This window comes from Bos javanicus, chromosome 2 (genome assembly GCF_032452875.1).
Source record: "Bos javanicus breed banteng chromosome 2, ARS-OSU_banteng_1.0, whole genome shotgun sequence".
Classification (NCBI taxonomy): domain Eukaryota; kingdom Metazoa; phylum Chordata; class Mammalia; order Artiodactyla; family Bovidae; genus Bos; species Bos javanicus.
In genome coordinates, this window is record NC_083869.1 from 117,281,729 (window position 1) to 117,300,862 (window position 19,134).

Below are 19,134 nucleotides of genomic sequence, written 5' to 3' on the forward strand. Positions count from 1 at the left end.
TTTCAAGTGCTGAAAGACAGAAATGAACAAAATAACTGTAAAGACGCCCAGATACTTCTACACAGGGATGAATGAAACAGGTGGACTTGGGCATAATGCAAGTGCATCAGTTACACAGGTAACTGAATCTCCATAGACCAGAACCAAGAGTTATGCTTTCTATAAATAAAGCACCTTGCTTAGGTAACTTATAAATATATACATATCAAAGCTATTGAAAGTTCCGTGGAACAGGCTCTCCACTGTTCTGTTTGAGAAACTGGAAGAAAGCAAAGGAGAGAATTTGATGGATCACAAGAAAACACATCAGCCTTTCTCTGAGGACACCAGACAAAGCTCTTCCTTTGTGCAGACACCCAGAGACAAAGGGACACGGGTCTCCTTCACACCACACCCTGCAGAAAACACTGAATGCTCAGGCGCTGAAAATGAGAGATCACGTGCTTGGAGAAAAGCAAACAAGTTCTTGGAAACCTTGAGAATAACGACAGCAAGTGGCCTTTTGCCTCCACTGTCAAGTCAGAGCAGAAAGCAGTGCCCATCCCTGCCCACTCCCCCTGCTCTTCTGGACCCTCAGAAGGAAGCAGGAAATAGGAGTGATGTTCGCATCACAGGTTCAGACTAGAGCAGTGGGTATACAAGTTATCTTCTAAAAACCCTCAGCACTTTTAAAAATGTTGTTAAGCATGTTTTAGCTTTATTGAAGTAGAACTGACAAATGAAAACTGTATATATGGGGTTAGCCAAAATGTTCATTTGAGTTTTCCTATTAGATTTTATGGGATATATTTAAGGTATATGCAATTTGAGGCTTTGATAGATGGATACAATATGAAATGAACACTACAACAATGCTAATCAGCATATTCATCACCTCATGTAGGTTATCTTATTGGGGGTGGTGAGAACACTTCCCTAGGGGCACAGTGGTAAAGAATCTGCCTGCCAATGCAGGAGACATGGGTTCGATTCCTGGGTCAGGAAAATCCCCTGGAGAAGGAAATGGCAACCCACTCCAGTATTCTTGCCTAGGAAACCCCATGGACAGAGAAGCCTGGTGGGCTACAGTCCATGGGGTCACAAAGAGTTGGATCCGACTTAGCAACTAAACAACAACAACAAGAACTCTTAGCATTTACCCTCTACGCAAATTCTAGGCAATACAATCCAATATTGTTAACTACAGATAACCACTGTGTGCTAAATCGCTTCAGTCATGTCTGACTATTTGCGACCCCAGGATTGCAGCCCACCGGGCTCTTCTGTCCATGGGGTTCTTCAGGCAAGAATACTGGAATGGGTTGCCATGTCCTTCTCCAGGGTATCTTCCCGACCCAGGGATTGAACCCATGTCTCTTGGGTTTTTTGCATTGACAGGCTGGTTCTTTACCCCTAGTGCCACCTAGAAAGCCCAGAGATAACCATTAGATCCCTAGAATTTACTCATCTTGCAAAAGTGAAACTTTGTACCCTCTAACCAATATCTCCTCATGACCCCCACCACTTCCCAACTCTGGAAACCACCATTCGACTCTTTGATGAGTTTGACTAGTTTAGATGTTACTGATAAGTAAGAATATGCAGTATTGGCCTTTGTGTCTGACTTCTAATCACTTAGCATAACATCTGCCAGGTCACTCATGTCCTTCTAAATTTCTCAGGATTTCTCATGCAGTTTTTCTTCCCTATCTGTCCATCATGAGAACCCAGTTGAAACCCATACTCTTCAAAATAGTTCCAAGAGCCTCTTTCTTGCTAATCTCCCTGAATCATATCCAAATTTCACTAAAATACTCACTTGACTATTAGGTGATCACTGAACCCAAACTGGAGCAGAAACAAGACAACCGTGGCCTAAGATCTAAGGTTCTACATCACCATTTCATCGTGTATAACGGTACAAAGGATGCTATTTGCTGTAGACATAGATCTATCATGGCATACTGTCCATTTCCCCTTTCCATGGTGCTAATGTACCCGAATTCCCTTTGGAAGTCCAGGTAGTCTGAGTTAAGCTCCATAACAGAAGAAAGTTCCCAGTCTGGTACCTTCCATCCCTAGACCAAAGGGATTTGCTTGGGCTGAGAAGGTGATGTGAACCTATCAAATCAGAGGCCCTTCTGGTGCATCTTCTGGACAAATGAGTTCCAGGGTATAGGAGGAAGAAAGAAGCAGGAAGGTGGGTTGTGGGAAAAAGGAAGCAAGTGATAACAGAGAAAAGGGACTGAAGGAAAGGGTGGAGTAAAGAAAACAGAGAAAAAGAAGGGCAAGAAAAAGAGGGAAAAAGAAAAGACAGCTTCTTTATACCAAAAGAAAGTGAAAGTGAAATCGCTCAGTTGTGTCAGACTCTTTGCAACCCCAAGGACTGTAGCCCACCAGGCTCCTCCGTACATGGGATTTTCCAGGCAAAAGTACTGGAGTGGGTTGCCATTTCCTTCTCCAGGAGATCATTCCTACCCAAGGATCAAACCTGGGTCTCCTACACTGCAGGCAGACGCTTTGCTGTCTGAGCCACCAGGGAAGCTCTCTTTCAACCAAACATACCCTCATAATACATGGATTCTTAACCTAGCTTCAACATTATTGTCAAGGCACTTAACCTACCTTTATTCACAATTAAAAATAAAAAGGATGCAATGTCCGCAAACCACCTTATTCACAGTCACAGCGTAATCATTAGTTAATAAGTCAAATACTGAAACCTACAGAATGCAGTCAAACCACTATGGATGAGCTAGGTGAAGAACCCATCTATTCTGCAAATACAATGAAAATAACATTATGCTTCTTTCACAGAATCCTGAATTTTCTGCATTTTAGATAGTGCTGATCTTAGCATATTTCTATTCCAAAAACCTGTGTTGTGATCTATTGCACAAGAACAAAATACTCCCAAGTCTAAACACCTCATCATTGAGAAAGTCTCGTCTACTTTCTGCAAAGACATATTGATCCACAAATGTCAAGTTTGCCCTAGCTAATGAACTTCTTGGTTATAATAACTGCCTGCTAGCTGTCAATAAATTTCAGAGCTTGGCCAAAGCAAGATGAGCTTGCGTTTCATTGGATGCCTTTAACATCCACATGAGTGATGATGATTTCTTTTCTTATCTCCCCCATGATACAGTAAGGAGGAGCAGTGTCACTGGATTGGTCCAGAAATGAAGAAAATGAAATGGTAATTCTGATTTTCCACCCCTTTGTTAAGAACATCACTCAGCCTGATGGGTCTAGACTTTCTCATCTGCTACATGGACCCCAAGAAGGCACTGGTCTGAATCTAAGTATCTGACACCAGCCTATCACTTTTTCCTCCTGAAACAGCAGCAAATATCAATGAATGATCCTGGCATGGTCTCCTGCAAAGCCAAGAAGCAGCCTCAAGGTCTTTACCACTGTTCTCTAGGTCCTTTATCTCCAAAGTACACCCTGGGAAGTGTGAATTGAATCCCCCAGGTTAGGGATGTTATGTTAGAATTTCTATTTAGAGTTATTTTATCTTCAAAAATGTTAAATAAACTCACCACAGCTCGTGTTTAACATACAAATGGACCCTAGCACCTCTGGCCAGTGCATATCTCAGATGACCAGTGTCACATGCAAAACTCAAAGTCTCCAAAGGAGACTACCATGGAAAAGGAGTTGACGAGCCATCTCGCTGTTATGATCACTCAGAATATTACTGTTTACATTTGCTCTTCTCAATGGATTTATGGGTTTCATAACCTGGTTTTAACAAAGCCCAGCTGAGATTCCTGCCAATAAACACCAGACTGAAGATATAAAAAGAATACACACAAAACAAAGGGGCAGAGCTGATACATGCCCTTCTGTCGTGGGATCTTTTCTACCTCATTCTGGGGTGAAAACTGATGATCTGATTAGATGTGAAAGATCAGTGAAACAGTACTGAAGTCATCAAAGCCCTCTGAAATTTGGTTTTACATTTAGTATAATTAAAGAAAGTGCAAGTATTAATTGTTCAGTCCTATCTGACTCTGTGCGACCCCATGGACTGTAGGCCACCAGGCTCCTCTGTCCGTGAGATTTCCTAGACAAGAATACTGGAGTGGGTTGCCATTTCCTCCTCCAGAGGATGTTCCCAACCTAGGGATCAAACCCACGTCTACTGCTTGGCAGGAAGATTCTTTACCACTGAGCCACCAAGCCTACTGCAGTTGTCCCCTAACCCCCAAAGTTCCCTGTAAGCCAGGCCCCTTGGAGGATGTGGCTTAAAGGAAGAGAAAAAGAATTAAAGGATTTTAGGTCACTTTGGAATGAGAATGAGGAAGAGAGAGCAGAGTACGGACTAGGACATAAGCAAGGTGAACTCTGGGTGAACTGGCAAGCTATCCAAGGAGAAAAGTAGACTCCTGCTTTGTACCATACCATGAACAGTAGAGCAAGAGACATAGATTCGATCTATGGGTCAAATCCCCTGGAGAAGGGAATGGCAACCTACTCCAGTATTCCTGCCTGTAAAATCCCACAGACAGAGAAGCCTGGTGAGCCTCAGCCCATGGGATCACAGAGTCGGACACGACCAAGCACACACCAAACAAAACAAACGAACAGACTAATAGTAAGATGTCTCTATGATAGTAGACAGCACTTTTCCTGCCCTACCACATACTATAGCTACAGCTAGATGGTGACAATCGAGAATTCTAACACTGCTCATAAGTGTCACACACACAAGTTTTTGAAGACAGTGGAGTCATCCATCAATGGTGGGGGGAAAACTTCATTTCAGTAAGATCATTAGCTCACAAGGTAACTTTCCTGTTTCCCAGGATGATAAACTTCATTTATCCCCATTACTTCCTGAGTAAATTATTTTATAATTCCTGGATTTGGCTTATGAAGATGACTGGTGACTCATAAACGCCAATCTGACTAATGCCTCACTTAGAGAACTCAGTATGCACGGAAGCCTAGACATCATTTCTCCTGCCAAGAAATGAATGTATAATATTTTCAGTAAAAACAAAGAAATGAACACCCAGCACACCAAGGAACACATCTGCACCTGCTGTCACAGTGGTTTTTATAATTTACTTGCTGATAATTGGGAGTTGAAATACTCAGAGATGTAATAAGAAATAGCTGTTCCTATTTAAGAGCACAGTTTATGACCTTTCTATAATTCGGGTAATTTATTGCCACTTTAACATCTTTTCCTCATTTGCCACCATTTTGTCTGTAGTTCATTGACCTTTTCATTCAAATCAAGGGGAGCTCTATTTGAATAACAATGCTACTTTATTTATACAGCCCTGCTCTTTGGAAAAGTTCAAAGTACTTTATAAATACCTCTTTAAACCTAAAAGTAAGCTAAGAATCACCCTTTCTATTTTAGATAAAAATATAAAATAAGAAAAGTTTAAACAGTGAAACTTAGCAATTTAGAGAGGGTTTAACAATTCAGAGAGGATTTCGAGATAAAGATGGTGGGATAGGCGTTGAATATTTATGTCATTTCCAAACTACACTAAATTGATCATAATGAACATTTTAAGTCATAAGAACAAAATGAATGGGGGAGAATAGAATAAGATACCAGAGGTTCCAGCAAGATTTAAAAACTTTAGAAAACCCAGTGAACCTATATATCCAAACTCCATCCTTCCAAGCAAGTTTTATAAAACTGATATTTTCATCTAATCTACCTATATTATTTCTTATTTCTCAAATGGTTCTAAAACTAAGAGAGGAAATAGAAATTTTACTTAAGTAAAAGAGTCTCCAAATTGAAAAGAAATAGGAGTCTCCAAATTGTAAAGACCCACCACCTTCCAATTAAATGATTTGGGGGGTGGACATTTTACACCAAGACACAGAAGACAGCAGAATAAATGGACAGTGCCTTCACAATCTAAATCTAAAATTATTTCTAATTTATTTTTCTATATCCAGTCAAATTTTCCAAAAGGTGAGGGCGGAATAAAAAAAATTTCAGACATACAAGGCACACAATTTTTATTTCTTAGTATGTGCTCTAGAAAAGCAAAGGTATCATTTCTTAAAAGCAGGGGAGAAAACAGAAGAGTATCTGCCACAGAAGAGAGAAGTCCCAGATTTATAGCAAGAAGACTGCCCAGAAACAAATAGTCTAGTCTGATGTAAGACAAAGGACTCTGGGTGAGACTCCTAGGAGAAGATTAAAAAGATTTACAGAACCTCTATAATTACTAGTTGAGTAACATATTGATAAGTATATGCCAAATCTGACACAGCATTTAGCGAAAATTAGGTATAAATATATATCAAATTATGTGTGTATACTCAGTTGCTCAGTTGCGTTCTACTCTGTGCGACCCCATAGCCTGTAGTCCGCCAGACTCCTCTGTCCATGGGATTTCTCAGACAAGAATACTGCAGACGGTTACCATTTCCTCCTCCACTGACCCAGGGATCAAACCCACTACTCCTGTGTCTCCTGCATTGGCAGATGGATTCTTTACCACTGGGCCACTTGGGAAGCCCATATTGAACTATGCTAACTCTAAACTTGTAAATGTTTAATTTAAAGAAAAATGAGCAAAAATGAATAGATGCATATGTATAACTGAATCACTTTGCTTTACATTTGAAAATAACACAACTGTACTTCAATATAAGATTTTTTTAAATGTATTAAATACAATCAGGGTATAATGATGGGTGTTTTAGTTATTACGCACCTATTTGAATAAACTAAAATTTCAGGAGTAATTATATTAGGAAGATGGAGGAAGGAAAGTTGGCAGGGTTATTAGAGCCTAGAACTTTACCTTCCTGAACAGACAGATGATATCTAAAAATGGGTGAAAACATAGTATGTAAAATATGAAGGTAAAAAAAAGAACAAAGCGCTGAAATAATTATCATTTTCCTTTAAGCAGGACTAGGGTGCGAGGGAAGGATAAAGAAGTCAATTAAAAATATTTTATGTTCCATTTTCATCGTTATCTAAGGTTTTATCTATATAGATAATGCTTTGATAAAAATTTTTAATTTAAGGCAAAAAAAATCACTAACAAAGAAATTTCAGGCTTTATGAGATTATATTCACAGTCTATATAGTCTGGGTGGTAGTTAGGTCACTAAGTCGTGTCTAACTCTTGCAACCCCATGGACTTTAGCCCATCAGGCTCCTCTGTCCAGGGGATTTCCTAGACAAGAAGACTGGAGTGGGGAGCCATTTCCTTCTCCAGGGCATATCCCCGACCCAGGGATCAAACTCAAATCTGCTGCATCGTAAGTAGATTCTGTACCACTGAGCCACCAGGGAAGCCCTATATAGTCTAACGCTTCCTTATTTAATGCTCATTTTCCATTTAACAAACAATTAAACTAATCCTAGAGTATCAGGCTGACTATTGCTGTAACATTTCATTTCCTCATTAGAGACACCTCGAATGTAAAAGGTGAATAAAACACTAGGGGGAAAATGTATATAAATGTATATAAATATATATAACGATGAGAACATATTTTAAACATTAACTACTTATACTTGAGCATTATATTTGTATAAAGTAGATTTTACTTTTGAAATTATCATAACCTTGCAACCATCTCTAATAAGTACTACAACTCTGCAGGAAAGAAACCATAAAACATATTATTAATGAGTTTTTGTCAACTTAATTGGTTTTCTGTGTGGTGCTTCTGTATTTTGCCTTAACAGATGAAGTCTACCACAGAGGAACTATATTTTATCCACAGAATTAATCCAAGGAAACATGGAGAATAATTAAAATGTTTTCTGATTAAATGAACCCTATATTCACATAATGATTAAGCTAAATTTTCAGAACTAAACCAACAAATTGTTTCAAAGACAAACCATCTAATGAGGAAACCATGAGGGAAAAAATAACTTCATAACAAGATACTTCTCTCAGACACACACATTATACTGATGATAGCTTCTGAATCATTTTCAAAATTATCCTTAAAGCTTTGTTGGGAGTGGAGGGAAAACAGTGTTCTCACTCCCTGTGGCAGAATCATGGACTTTTTTTTTTTAAACAAACAATGTTTAACATACTCACAACACTGAACCATAACAAATTACAAATGCTCACAAGTTTCTGTAAAAAATCTTATTTCATTTAAATGTTAAGACATCTCTTCTTTTTCAGAAATATTGATTAAGGAAGTAAAATCATCAAAGAAATGTGGCCCAATATAGGAGTAACTCTCTTCATCTCTCTATTTTTTAACTAGCTTTCTGAATTTCAATGAAAGAGTCTTCTTAGGCCCAACAGAGAATAAAGTTAACCTAAACAACTTATAACTTTGAGCACTGCATGTTTGCCTGTAAGTTCCTACACTTCTAAAATTCCCCATTTATAAGGGAGGAATCTATAGTGGTGCTAGTGGTGAAGAATCCACCTGCCAATGCAGGAGAGGCAAGAGACATGGGTTTGATATCTGGGTTGGGAAGATCCCCTAGAGTAGGAAATGAGAACCCACTCCTGTATTCTTCCCTGGAAAATTCCACAGAGGAGCCCGGTGGGCTACAGTCCAAGTGGCCACAAAGATTCAAACATGACTGAGTGAGCACACACAAAGATATTTAGGTCCTCATCTCTAGAACCTATAAATGTTACTTTAAAAGGAAAAAGAGTCTACAGATTTGAATACATTAAGAATCTTGAAATGCGGGGGCGGGGGGCGGTGATCCTGAATGGTCTTGTGGGTTTTACTTCTGACCACATATGTCTTTATAAGGTAGAGGAAGATTTGATACAGGCAGAAGAGGAGAAGGCAGTGTTGCCATGGAGGCAGAGACTGGAGTGATGTGGCCACAAGCCAAGGAATGCCTGTTGCCATCATAAATTGGGAGAGGCAAGGAGTGGATTTTCCCGGAGAGCCTCCAGAGGGAGCATGGAATTGCTAACACAGTGGTTTCTCCCCAGTGATGCTGATTGTGAACTTCTGACCTCCAGAACTGTGAAGAATAAATTTCTGCAGTTTCAGGTACTAAGACTGCTACCCAGCAGCTCTGAGGAAACCAAGCACTCCATCCTTGCAAATGCATATGAGTAGGACTTATAATTATTATGCCAAACACACCAGACTAGTCTGCCACTGGAGAATTTACACGTTAGATGGAAATATGTCACTTACCCTGAAGCTAAGGAAATTCTGACTTGGGCAAAGAAAAGAAACTAATGTCTAAGTTGGTGACTAGAGGGAACTCTTTTCCAAATGCTCCAAGGAGAATGGAGTTGCTTAAAGATAATTTTCCAGGTGATCTTCTTACCCAATTAATTACTTTTATTTAATTGTTTAATTAAATAAATTAACAATTTAAATTGTTAAAATAATTATTAATTTAATAACTACACTTAAAAACCAATAACAAAAGCAATATTTATTGAACACTGAAAATTTATAAAATGCAAAAAATAAGAAAATCAAAAGTTTTACCTATAATCTGACTATCCAGGGATCATTTCTGTTCATATTTTAGTGTGATCCATTATGAATATTTGAATATAATTATTTTATTTTTACTTTATTTTACTAAAATAGGATCTAAAAACAATTTTCAACCTTTTAAATTCATTTAATACATTATGAGCATTTTTCTCACCAGGACAATTTCTACAAAAATTTTTTAATAGCCACATGTTTTACATAGTATTGTAGAGCAAAAATATTATAATTTCTTTCAATGTAGATTATTTTCCCATTTTTCACTAATACATCTTTGCTGATTTCCCAAGAGTTTTTAAAGGCAAGAAGTAAAGCAGGCAGCAACATTACAAATTCAGAAATATAGGAAGATACCATCTTTGACATTAAACAAAGGTTAAGCTGCAATGTCAAATCTGGTTCCCTAGAGTAAAATGGTCATTTTCAGCCACAGCTCTCAGTGTGGGAGGCAGCAGGAAATAAATAGTTTGAAGGTATAAGGATCCCCAGAGAAGCCCTTAATGGGACAAATCAATCATGGGAAAGAAGAACCTCATAAAGAAGTCTGCCATTCTACTCAACAGGCATTCATGCAGAACGAGAATCTATATCCTCAACACTTTCATTAGCGCAAGCAAAGGTACTTTCCAGCCTGAAAAGATTTTAGTCACCGTATAACAAAAGTGAGCTCATGAAGGATAGAGAACTTTGTTAAAGTCACCACAGTTGTCACTGGAAAGACCAAAGTACAGAATTCAAAGTCATAAGTTGGGACTTGTGGTCAAAAAGTGTACATTAAAACCATAAATGAAATATCCCTCCATACTAAGTATCACAGCATAAGTAGCCTGTATCTTGAACATATGTAAAGAGACCAACCCTAAAACAACATACAGGGGCTTCAGCTGTTACCAGAGCTATATCCATTTTTCTTTCTGATGCATCTGAGAGCTGAACAAGGTGGGGAGCAGAGTGCCTGGGAGGTGTGTGCAGGATGAAGTGAGGAAAAGGCTGAAGAGGAGTCGGTGCCTGGTGGGGAGGAGAGTATCCTCTTGTGTTCCTGGCGCTCCTTTCCCAGTGATTCTTCTTTCTCTCCTGCATCCTTAAACTGTGTGATTATACAACAGTCCCTACTCATTGGATACTTGTGAAGATGAAACGTGTTAATCATGAAAAGCACTCAGAACAGTGCTGGGTCCACCCAGTCATGCACAATGTGTTATTATTGTTCCTGGTGCTTATATATTTAATCCAGTCTAAGGTAGCTGTTGCTTTTCATGTTTTAAAAACCCGAAAGATGAACATGTATTAGTGCCAATGGCATCATACACTGATTAGTGGCAGCATTTTTCTTTTTTGGTGGTATAACTGGTAGTGTCTTTGATTCAATAAATTCAACATGAGACCCTCTCCTGCACATTGCATGCTGAGAGGTCTGAAATAGTGGCTTTAAGTCCTAAAGAGTGTGTGCATAAAGACAGGAACACCATATCAGATTCTGCCAAAGAAAAGTCATGGAATAAATACTCTCTTCAGTCAAAAAAAAAAAAAACCAAGCGTGATGATGTGTGTAAGTTTGTACTTCCGCATGCCTGTCTCACTCCTTCGTCTTCTCCCATCCCCATTCTCCGTAACGACGCCCTCAGGGCACCCACGGAGCTCCACACCCACTTAATATAGCACCCTTTGGGTGTTGCCACTTGTGATCCCACAGAAACCCCAAATTCCAGAAGCTTGGACCCATGATCACTTTTGAAATCCTGACTCTCTTTCTCTTGTCTAACCTTGACTAATGGGCTGCCAAAATTAGAAACCCGGACTAAAAAGGGGGATGCAGAGTTTCTCCAGTGAATGAAAACACCCTCCCCACCAGCAAGATGAAAGCCTCTCAGTGCAGAAGGCCAACCACGTGGCAGCTGATGGCCATTTATGACTGCTGGCGAGAGAAGCCCAAGAGAGTAGCCTGTACTCATACTGAGGCTCATCCTATCTACAAAGAAACATCCTCCATTAGAAACCAAGGAAATAAAACGGGCTATAACATGGAGGAAAAAGCAGCCTTTACTCGGCAACCTGAGGACTCGGCCTTTATCATCAACCGCCGCCACCCCTCCTGCAGAGTATCTGTGCCTCCTTGCAGGTCATTAACCCTGGGTAACTTTTTGCAGTGGACACTTTTGTTCCCTCTCTAGCATCTCCTGCCTTCTTCCTTTCTTCTGGAACTTGCAGATTCCAAAGCAAATCAATGTCAATGAATCAAGTCAATTCGGATTACATTTCCTGTTATTTTAGCATGAAGCTTCTAATACCATTGTTTATCTTTGTGTCCCTATGAATACACAGAACATCCTGAGGGTGTGCAATATATTCTTATGGATGAAGGAAGAAATGAGAGAAGAAAATAAGGAAGGAAGGAAGGGAGGAGGGGAGAAGGGAGGGAGGGAAGGAGAAAGTCAGAAAATTTACAAATCAACAAAAGTAAAAATCACAGGAAAACCAACAAACTATAACCTCCTATCAACTTTTACCTTTCTCCATTTGGAGAGACAAGCAGAAGTAACTGAGCTTTGATTTGCTTACAGGGAACTATGAGAAAGAATGAAGAGAAAATAAATCAGACTTAGATATCATCCACTCTGAATATGGAGGGAAAAAACCCATAAAGACCAATGGCCCGATTCTCACTTCCTATACCACTATTCTTTATTTTATTTGTATTCTACCTTTGTATCTCAATCAGAAACTTATTTTGCAGAAAGAAAGTCTGTATAATTGACATATTTAGGTTCCCATGTCCAAAATTACCTATACCAAAATAAGGCTACAACATGCATTTGATGAAGATAATAATATAATCAATGTTTTTCCCTTCTGTTAATGTGTAAAGTGAGAAAATATGACTATATTTCTAATGAAATACAAAACTGATCCAATAAATACAAAATATGTGTAGAAAGTAGATACATTATAATGCTAATTTTAAATATATTTAAACTCAAGTTAGGAGAGGAGCCTGGCAGGCTACAGCCCACGGGGTCACAAAGAGTTGGACACAACTGAGCACCTAAGCACAGCAGAGCACAGCATAAGATAAGCAGGACAGCTCGAGTCCACTTCTCAAACTGGCCATTTCACAAGTGCACAAAATGGTAGGAGTTGAGGAAGTTGAGGACTTCCTGCCAAGCCCTCAGTTCAGAAACTCTCCTCCCTGTCCCATGAAACTATAAATCAATCACATTCTTTCTTAGAGCCAAGGGACTACCATTGACACTCCAGAACACAGAAATCTCAGAGAGTAAAGTAAAAACAGTCATAGTTTATGAATCACTAATTCCTTCCTGGAGACTAGTTTGTTTCTGCTCTCATAAGTGAGAAGATGTCAGGCCAAGTGCCTCATTCAGGAGGTGGCAAGATTTGGAAAACAAAGCACCACCTGGAGAGCACACCCAGGTGAGATGTTGGCAGGGCCTACGGTGAAGAATAAAGGGATGGGGCAGCTGGACAGCTACCAAGCTGCAGAATGAAGTCAAGGGTGCCCTCAGCGTTAACAACAGGGGATGGAAAGGGAGGGAGTGGAAAGAAACACATGCTCAACCAGCTCTGTTCACTAGCAACTCCCAAAGGCCACATGTGGCCAAGAAGAGCATGCCCTCAGGAGACCATCTCTCAAGACCTAGCTCAGGACCTTGGCTCCTTCCTGAGATGCTGAGGGGGTATAGAATAAGATAACCAGGTAAATCCAGAACAAAGGCAGACAGTGCATTCATGCTCAGTCACTTCAGTGATGGCTGACTCTTCGCTACCCTATGGGCTGTTGCCCACCAGGCTCCTCTGTCCATGGGATTCTCCAGGCAAGAATACTGGAGTGGGTTGCCATGACCTCCTCCAAGGGATCTTCCCAACCCAGGGATCAAACCCATGTCTCCTAAGTCTCCTGCATTGCATGTGGATTCTTTATCCACTGAGCCACCTGGGAAACCCAAAGGCAGACAGATCCAGACCCAAACAGGAGCCCTATGTAAATAACTTCTAATTTTCCTGCTTTTCCTTCTTGCATCTTTCCCAATATATCTTCTCTTGGTATTTCTCTTCCATGCTCTTTCCTTTCTTAGAAATGACCACCAATCACATAGTTTATAAAACATTTTAAATAAAAGATAAATGTTATTAGATGTGCTAAACTGCTCCCATTTCCCCACCTCTTCCACCTCCCCACTGCATCTCCATTCACTTAGTTGCTGTAATCACATCCTTCTCTGTGGTTCAGGTCTTCAAGCTCAAAGCACGTCCAATCACCACTTTCATGTAAATTACACGGTCTATTCTAAAGTGCAAGCTCCTGCTCCCCACCAGTACGCTGAGCGCCCAAATCAAACTCTTCGGAAAGATGGTTCAGAAATCTACCATCCAGGGGTTTCTGACATACTCATAAGTACTGGAAGCACTCGCAATTTATTCGGGCATTCATCTTATTCCTTCTGCTTGACTATAAATTGCTTTGTGCAATTTAATAATTTAAATGTGTGTGTGAGTGCTTAGTCATTCAGTCATGCCTGACTCTTTGCAACCCCATGGACTGTAGTCCGCCAGGCTCCTCTGTCCATGGGATTTTCCAGGCAAGAATGATGGAGTGGGTTGACATTCCCTCCTCCAGGGAATCTTCCTGGACCCAGGGATCAGGAAGACAGATTGGCAGGTGGATTCTTTACCCCTGAGCCACCTACTCACTCACAACACATACTTTGACTCCTTTCTCCACAATTCCATGCACACAGTAGGTTTCCAATGACTATTAATTAAATAAATGTTTGCTGACAAGCCAAAGCCACCTAGGATCCCCCTGTTTAGACAGGCAAAGGCAGGCAAGATAAGCCATTGTCTCCGCTGCAAAATCAAACACAAGCATCTGACACTCGGAACAGCTCCAATAAGCATCCTAATGGTATGCAGTGGATCGTACAGTTAAATAACTTCACTCCAAAAAGAAAAAAAAAAAGTGGCAGCAAGGGAGGAGAATACACAAAGACCCAGCTGCCCGCAACATGAATAGCCTGGCAGGGTCATCCCGCCAAGGACCCACGGAGAATACAGATCAGAGGGAATGGGAAATCTGAGAAGAGCCAGGGCCTTGACCTCGCTCACCAGAATCCCTCTGCAACTCCCCTTTCCTTTGCTTCCTCCTGCTTCTTTTCCTCCCCAAACCTAAAGTTATGCAGGCACAACTTGAGAGCTGTAAGGCAAAAAGAACCAGCACTGTGTGGAGGAAGGAGGGTCGGGGCTCTGCAGCTGGGCCCTGGCTACATTGTGCTCATTATGCCTGGCAGGCTGGAGCCCGGGAGGGAGATCCTTCTGCAGCTGGCATTTTGGGAGCTAAGTTAGTCACAAGAATTAGAGAGGAAACACTACAGTTTGTTCCTGGGGATGATCTGAAAAATAAAAATAAAATAAAATAAATAGGGGAGATCTGAAGATTTTAAATCAAAATTTCAAGGCTCAAAAATCTAACTTTGTTTCGTTGTTTTGGAACCAAAGACTATGACTCTGAACACAAAGGTGACATTGTCCCTGAGAATGAAAGGCTGAGACTCCAGTATATTTGCAGCTAAAATTTAAATATGTAAAGTGGATTCAAGTGCGCAGTCTACAGAAGGATACATTAGAGGTTTTCATCCTTGAAACAGAATAAAAAAGCTGGAAAGTACCTCAAGAGGTGTTGGCCCAGATGCCCGATTCTAGGATTATGATTATCTGCACCTGGAATCTCCTCTTCAAAATTTCTAGGGCTGGAGAGGTCATAAATTTTTTATAGCCCGGTGGAACATGGTTTTCACCTTGAATGTGTAAGTTCTTCCCTGCATCCAGCTGAAATCACGGCTGACTGCTCTTTGTCTAAATAGCCCCACAGACCAAGGCCTGGGCAAGTCTCACTCTCTTTGACATGCTCTTCTCAATTCCTTCTATGTCTTTTTCAACATCCCTCTAGAAGTAAAATAAATGAACATGATCTAAAGAATGCATAGAAAGAAAAATTACTCCATGAATCTGGAATTCTATATTTCTTATTAGAAATGTTATATTATCCTAGCAAATATTCCTCCTTCTCCCTCCCCCCACCACACACACACACACACACATACCCCTCTTTTGTATCTGGGACTGCATTGTTAGGTCTTTTTATTCTGTAGCTGCATTTTCCCTTCCATTTAAACATGCCCTGCAGACTTTACCAAACTCCTCCTTACACTTGTTCCTACTGATTTCCTCATGCTTTTGAGAGACCACTGTCCCCAACAGGAACAGAATTCAAAAAGACTTCAGGAAATCTCTAAAGGAAATATAACCTAATTTGATTTCTTATCACTTCACAATTTAATGAGTAGTTTTAAAATTCCTTCACATCATCAATTCACCAAAAGCACTGCATACAAGGGGACCAAAGGCGGTTCTCTGGCCTGCTGAAGCAGGGCCACTGGCCACTGCTTTTGAGAAGCTAGATGCTCACCTTAGCAGAGTTATCGTTTAAATTTATTTTTTCCCAAATGGAGTCATTTAACTCGTTTGCCTGAATCTCTCTGCTACTTCTCTCTAGAAATTAAAACCAAATCTAAACTCCTTGCCATAGTATCAAAGCTCCCTATGCCTGGACCCCCACTGGACTCCACTACAAACCATAACTGTCACCTTCCCACATTCACCAGTCCGTTCTTTTCTGTCTAAAATGCACAAGATCAGGGAATTCTCTCTCCTTCTCCCTCTAACAGATACTTCCACAAGTTCTTCACAGACTGACATTCTCATGAGTCAATGTTTTGTTCGTCTGTACTTTTCCCTCTCTCCTCCTCTAAGGAATAGTTAAGCCGCATAAAGATGCTGGGGTTGGGTAGGGGCTCTGGTTCTCACTATCTCCATTGCCAGGCAGTCACTGAGCACACCCAGAGTATTTGTGCGATGAATGGACATGTGTGAGGTTTTGTGCAAATACCATCACTCAGGCTTGCTCCAATCTGACCACAACTATGCAAGCACTGGGGAGGGGATGGAATATTCTGGTGAGAAAGATCAATGGATCTTTGCTTCCCTAACCCAGAAAGCAATAAGGGAAAGAGTGTACTACGAGGTTATAAAAGAAATCCACAAGCAAACATGCATTTCCCTGCCCCTTAATTTACTTTCAGGACTCAAAACAAATTCCTGATGACAAAATATGCATGAGACATATTTTCTTTGTTACCTCTAAGGCGATGACTATATTCATCAACACATGTAAAAAAGAATACTATGTGAGAAAGAAGCCAAAAACTTACCAAAATTATGTATTTCGTTTCTAGTTCTCTTTCCAAGTCAGCATTATGGTTTACATAAATGAAAAACACTTTTTAAATGGATTCTGAGGCATGAATACTAGAATAAATTTTAAGAGCTACAGCAAAACGAAAATGTAAATTTACCCCCAAAGGATTCAGAGAGTACAACTATTGAGAAACTTGTTTTGTTCTTTGGTCTTTAAGACATCTTATTCAGATTGCAAATACAAAGGGAGGAATTATCTTTAAGGACATAATTTTTCTTGTCAAACCCAACATTCCATAGGGCTACAGAAAATATGGGGCAATTACTATTTCATTCACACGTGGTATAACTCATGTCTTTAGTGTGTACCACCATACGATGAAGAGTGTTATATCACCAAGAAACATAAAGCGGGGTATAAATTCATACTACCATCACTCAGTGAGCTTATTCTGGTAGTCGTCTGACATCTTCACTCTTTACAAAAGTTATCACTATGAAACAAGTGCCTTAAGGCTATGCATCCTGTTGTCTGTCCCACCAACAGGTTCCCTGCTGGCCATGAGCCCCCTACCTTGCAGCCACTCTGAGTCCTGGTCTTCATCAGGGGCGTGGTCGTGCACAGCTCGATGGCCTCTGGCTCGTGGAAGATGACTGCTGGCAGAGGTTCCTTTTTCAGTGTTAGGACATTCAACTTAGACTTCAGCATGGTCTGAAAGTGCTGAAAAGCAGGAAAAAACAAAAAGGCCAAACAGAGTGAAATCATTTGGAATTGTACAAGGTGCCACTGCACAGCAAACTCAGGAGCAAACTTTATTTTATTAATTCCATTTTTACTAGGGCAGGCCAAAAGGTTTGAGTACAATGGAAGGAAAAATCTGTCAGGATACTACCAAAATGAAACTATGGGAGACAGCCAATGCCCACTCTCCTATGCCATGGAAACATGGGGCAGTGGCAGCCTTGCCAGAACTTTGTTCTCAGAGGTTCTTCCAAAGTGATATGTATGGATGAGATTCTAGATGTGTAATCTATGCTAAAATCAGCTAAAAAAGTGAAGATGTTATAGGAGCTATTTGAAGGAAAGTCTGGAGATAATGAAAAAGAACCAATGAAAAACACACATACTTGACTTTTGTTGTGTCTGCCTTTTTCCTTTGTGTCATACCTTGGCTGTAGAACTTAAGAAAATTAGCTGCTTCTCAACAGACCATTTTATCTGCTGTCTAGGCCAGGACTCTAAATAAACATCTAGTCTACATTCAATTCTTATTGGCACTAACTTTGAAATATACCCAGAATCTAACCACATTTAATCACCATTGTTTTTCTATATGTACAGTTCAGGCACCACCTTTGTTTGGTCTATTATAGCAGCTTCCAATCTAGTCCTGCCACTTCCAACCTTGCCACACAGCAGCCTAAGGGAATCCTTCTAAAATCTAATCAGCTGTCACCCTTCTGCCAAAAGATCCCCAAGTCTTCCCTTATTCTCATCAAAAAATTCTAAGTCCTTACTCTGGCCTTTAAGCCCACGCATGCTTCAGGAACCCAAAGCAGCTCTAATCTCATTTCCTACCCATCATCCTCTCATTTACTTGAGCCCAGTAAATGATGAATGACAAATTCATGTTAATAATTTGAAAGTTAATTTTTCTTTAAACTTAGAACACCATTAAACAGCAAGCTTTAAAAAGAAAAGCCACCATAATTATTCCAAAGAGAGATTCATGGAAGAAAAGAAAAAAAGCTTTATTTTTAGTACTTTTAATGGCACTTTTTTCTACTTTTTGAATGGAGGACATTGATTTTCATTTTGCATTGGGCCACACAGATTATGGAGCTAAGCTTGGTACACATAAATCCTCAAAACTATTTCCTTCCCCTGTTTTATTATCACTACTTATCATTACTATGAAATGTGTTTTATTACCATCTACTAGACTACTACTACTACCATCTACTACTATTCTATCACCATCCACTAGAATATAAGCACCATATAAGTAGAAACTGTTTTAATTAATGAAGTCTCCCAAGTACCTAAAACATCAACTGAAACCTAACAGATGTCCCACAAGTATGTGTGGAAGGTAACTCAGGCAATAAAAAGAAAAAAAAAAAAAAATTCACAGCTCAAATATAAAAATAATGATCTCTACCAGGGATCATGGAATATACCAGCTCACAACTTCATCCAACTTGACATTTCTGAAAATGTTATGGACTGTGAAATAAACACAGGACTGAAAGAAGTAAATACACAAGTTGTTGTTATAGTTATTTAGTTGTTAAGCCACGTCCGACTCTTTTTGCAACTCCATGTACTGTAGCCCACCAGGCTCCTCTGTGGGGATTTCCCAGGCAAGAATACTGGAGTGGGTTGCCATTTCCTTCCCCAGGGGATCTTCTTGACCCCGGGATCAAATCCAC

At 40.0% G+C, this 19,134-nt stretch overlaps 1 protein-coding gene across 3 annotated transcripts in view; it reads right to left on the reverse strand.

The window, feature by feature from the left end:
* The window catches only part of PID1 (phosphotyrosine interaction domain containing 1), a 264,241-nt gene that overhangs the window by 125,424 nt on the left and 119,683 nt on the right, over positions 1 to 19,134 (reverse strand). For 2 of the 3 annotated variants that reach the window (XM_061387120.1, XM_061387130.1), the window contains one exon: positions 17,276 to 17,422. The exons of the other annotated variant lie outside the window; for it this stretch is intronic. In XM_061387120.1, the coding sequence (XP_061243104.1) occupies positions 17,276 to 17,422 (147 nt within the window). The remainder of the gene's footprint in view (positions 1 to 17,275; positions 17,423 to 19,134) is intronic. 3 annotated transcript variants of the gene reach the window in all.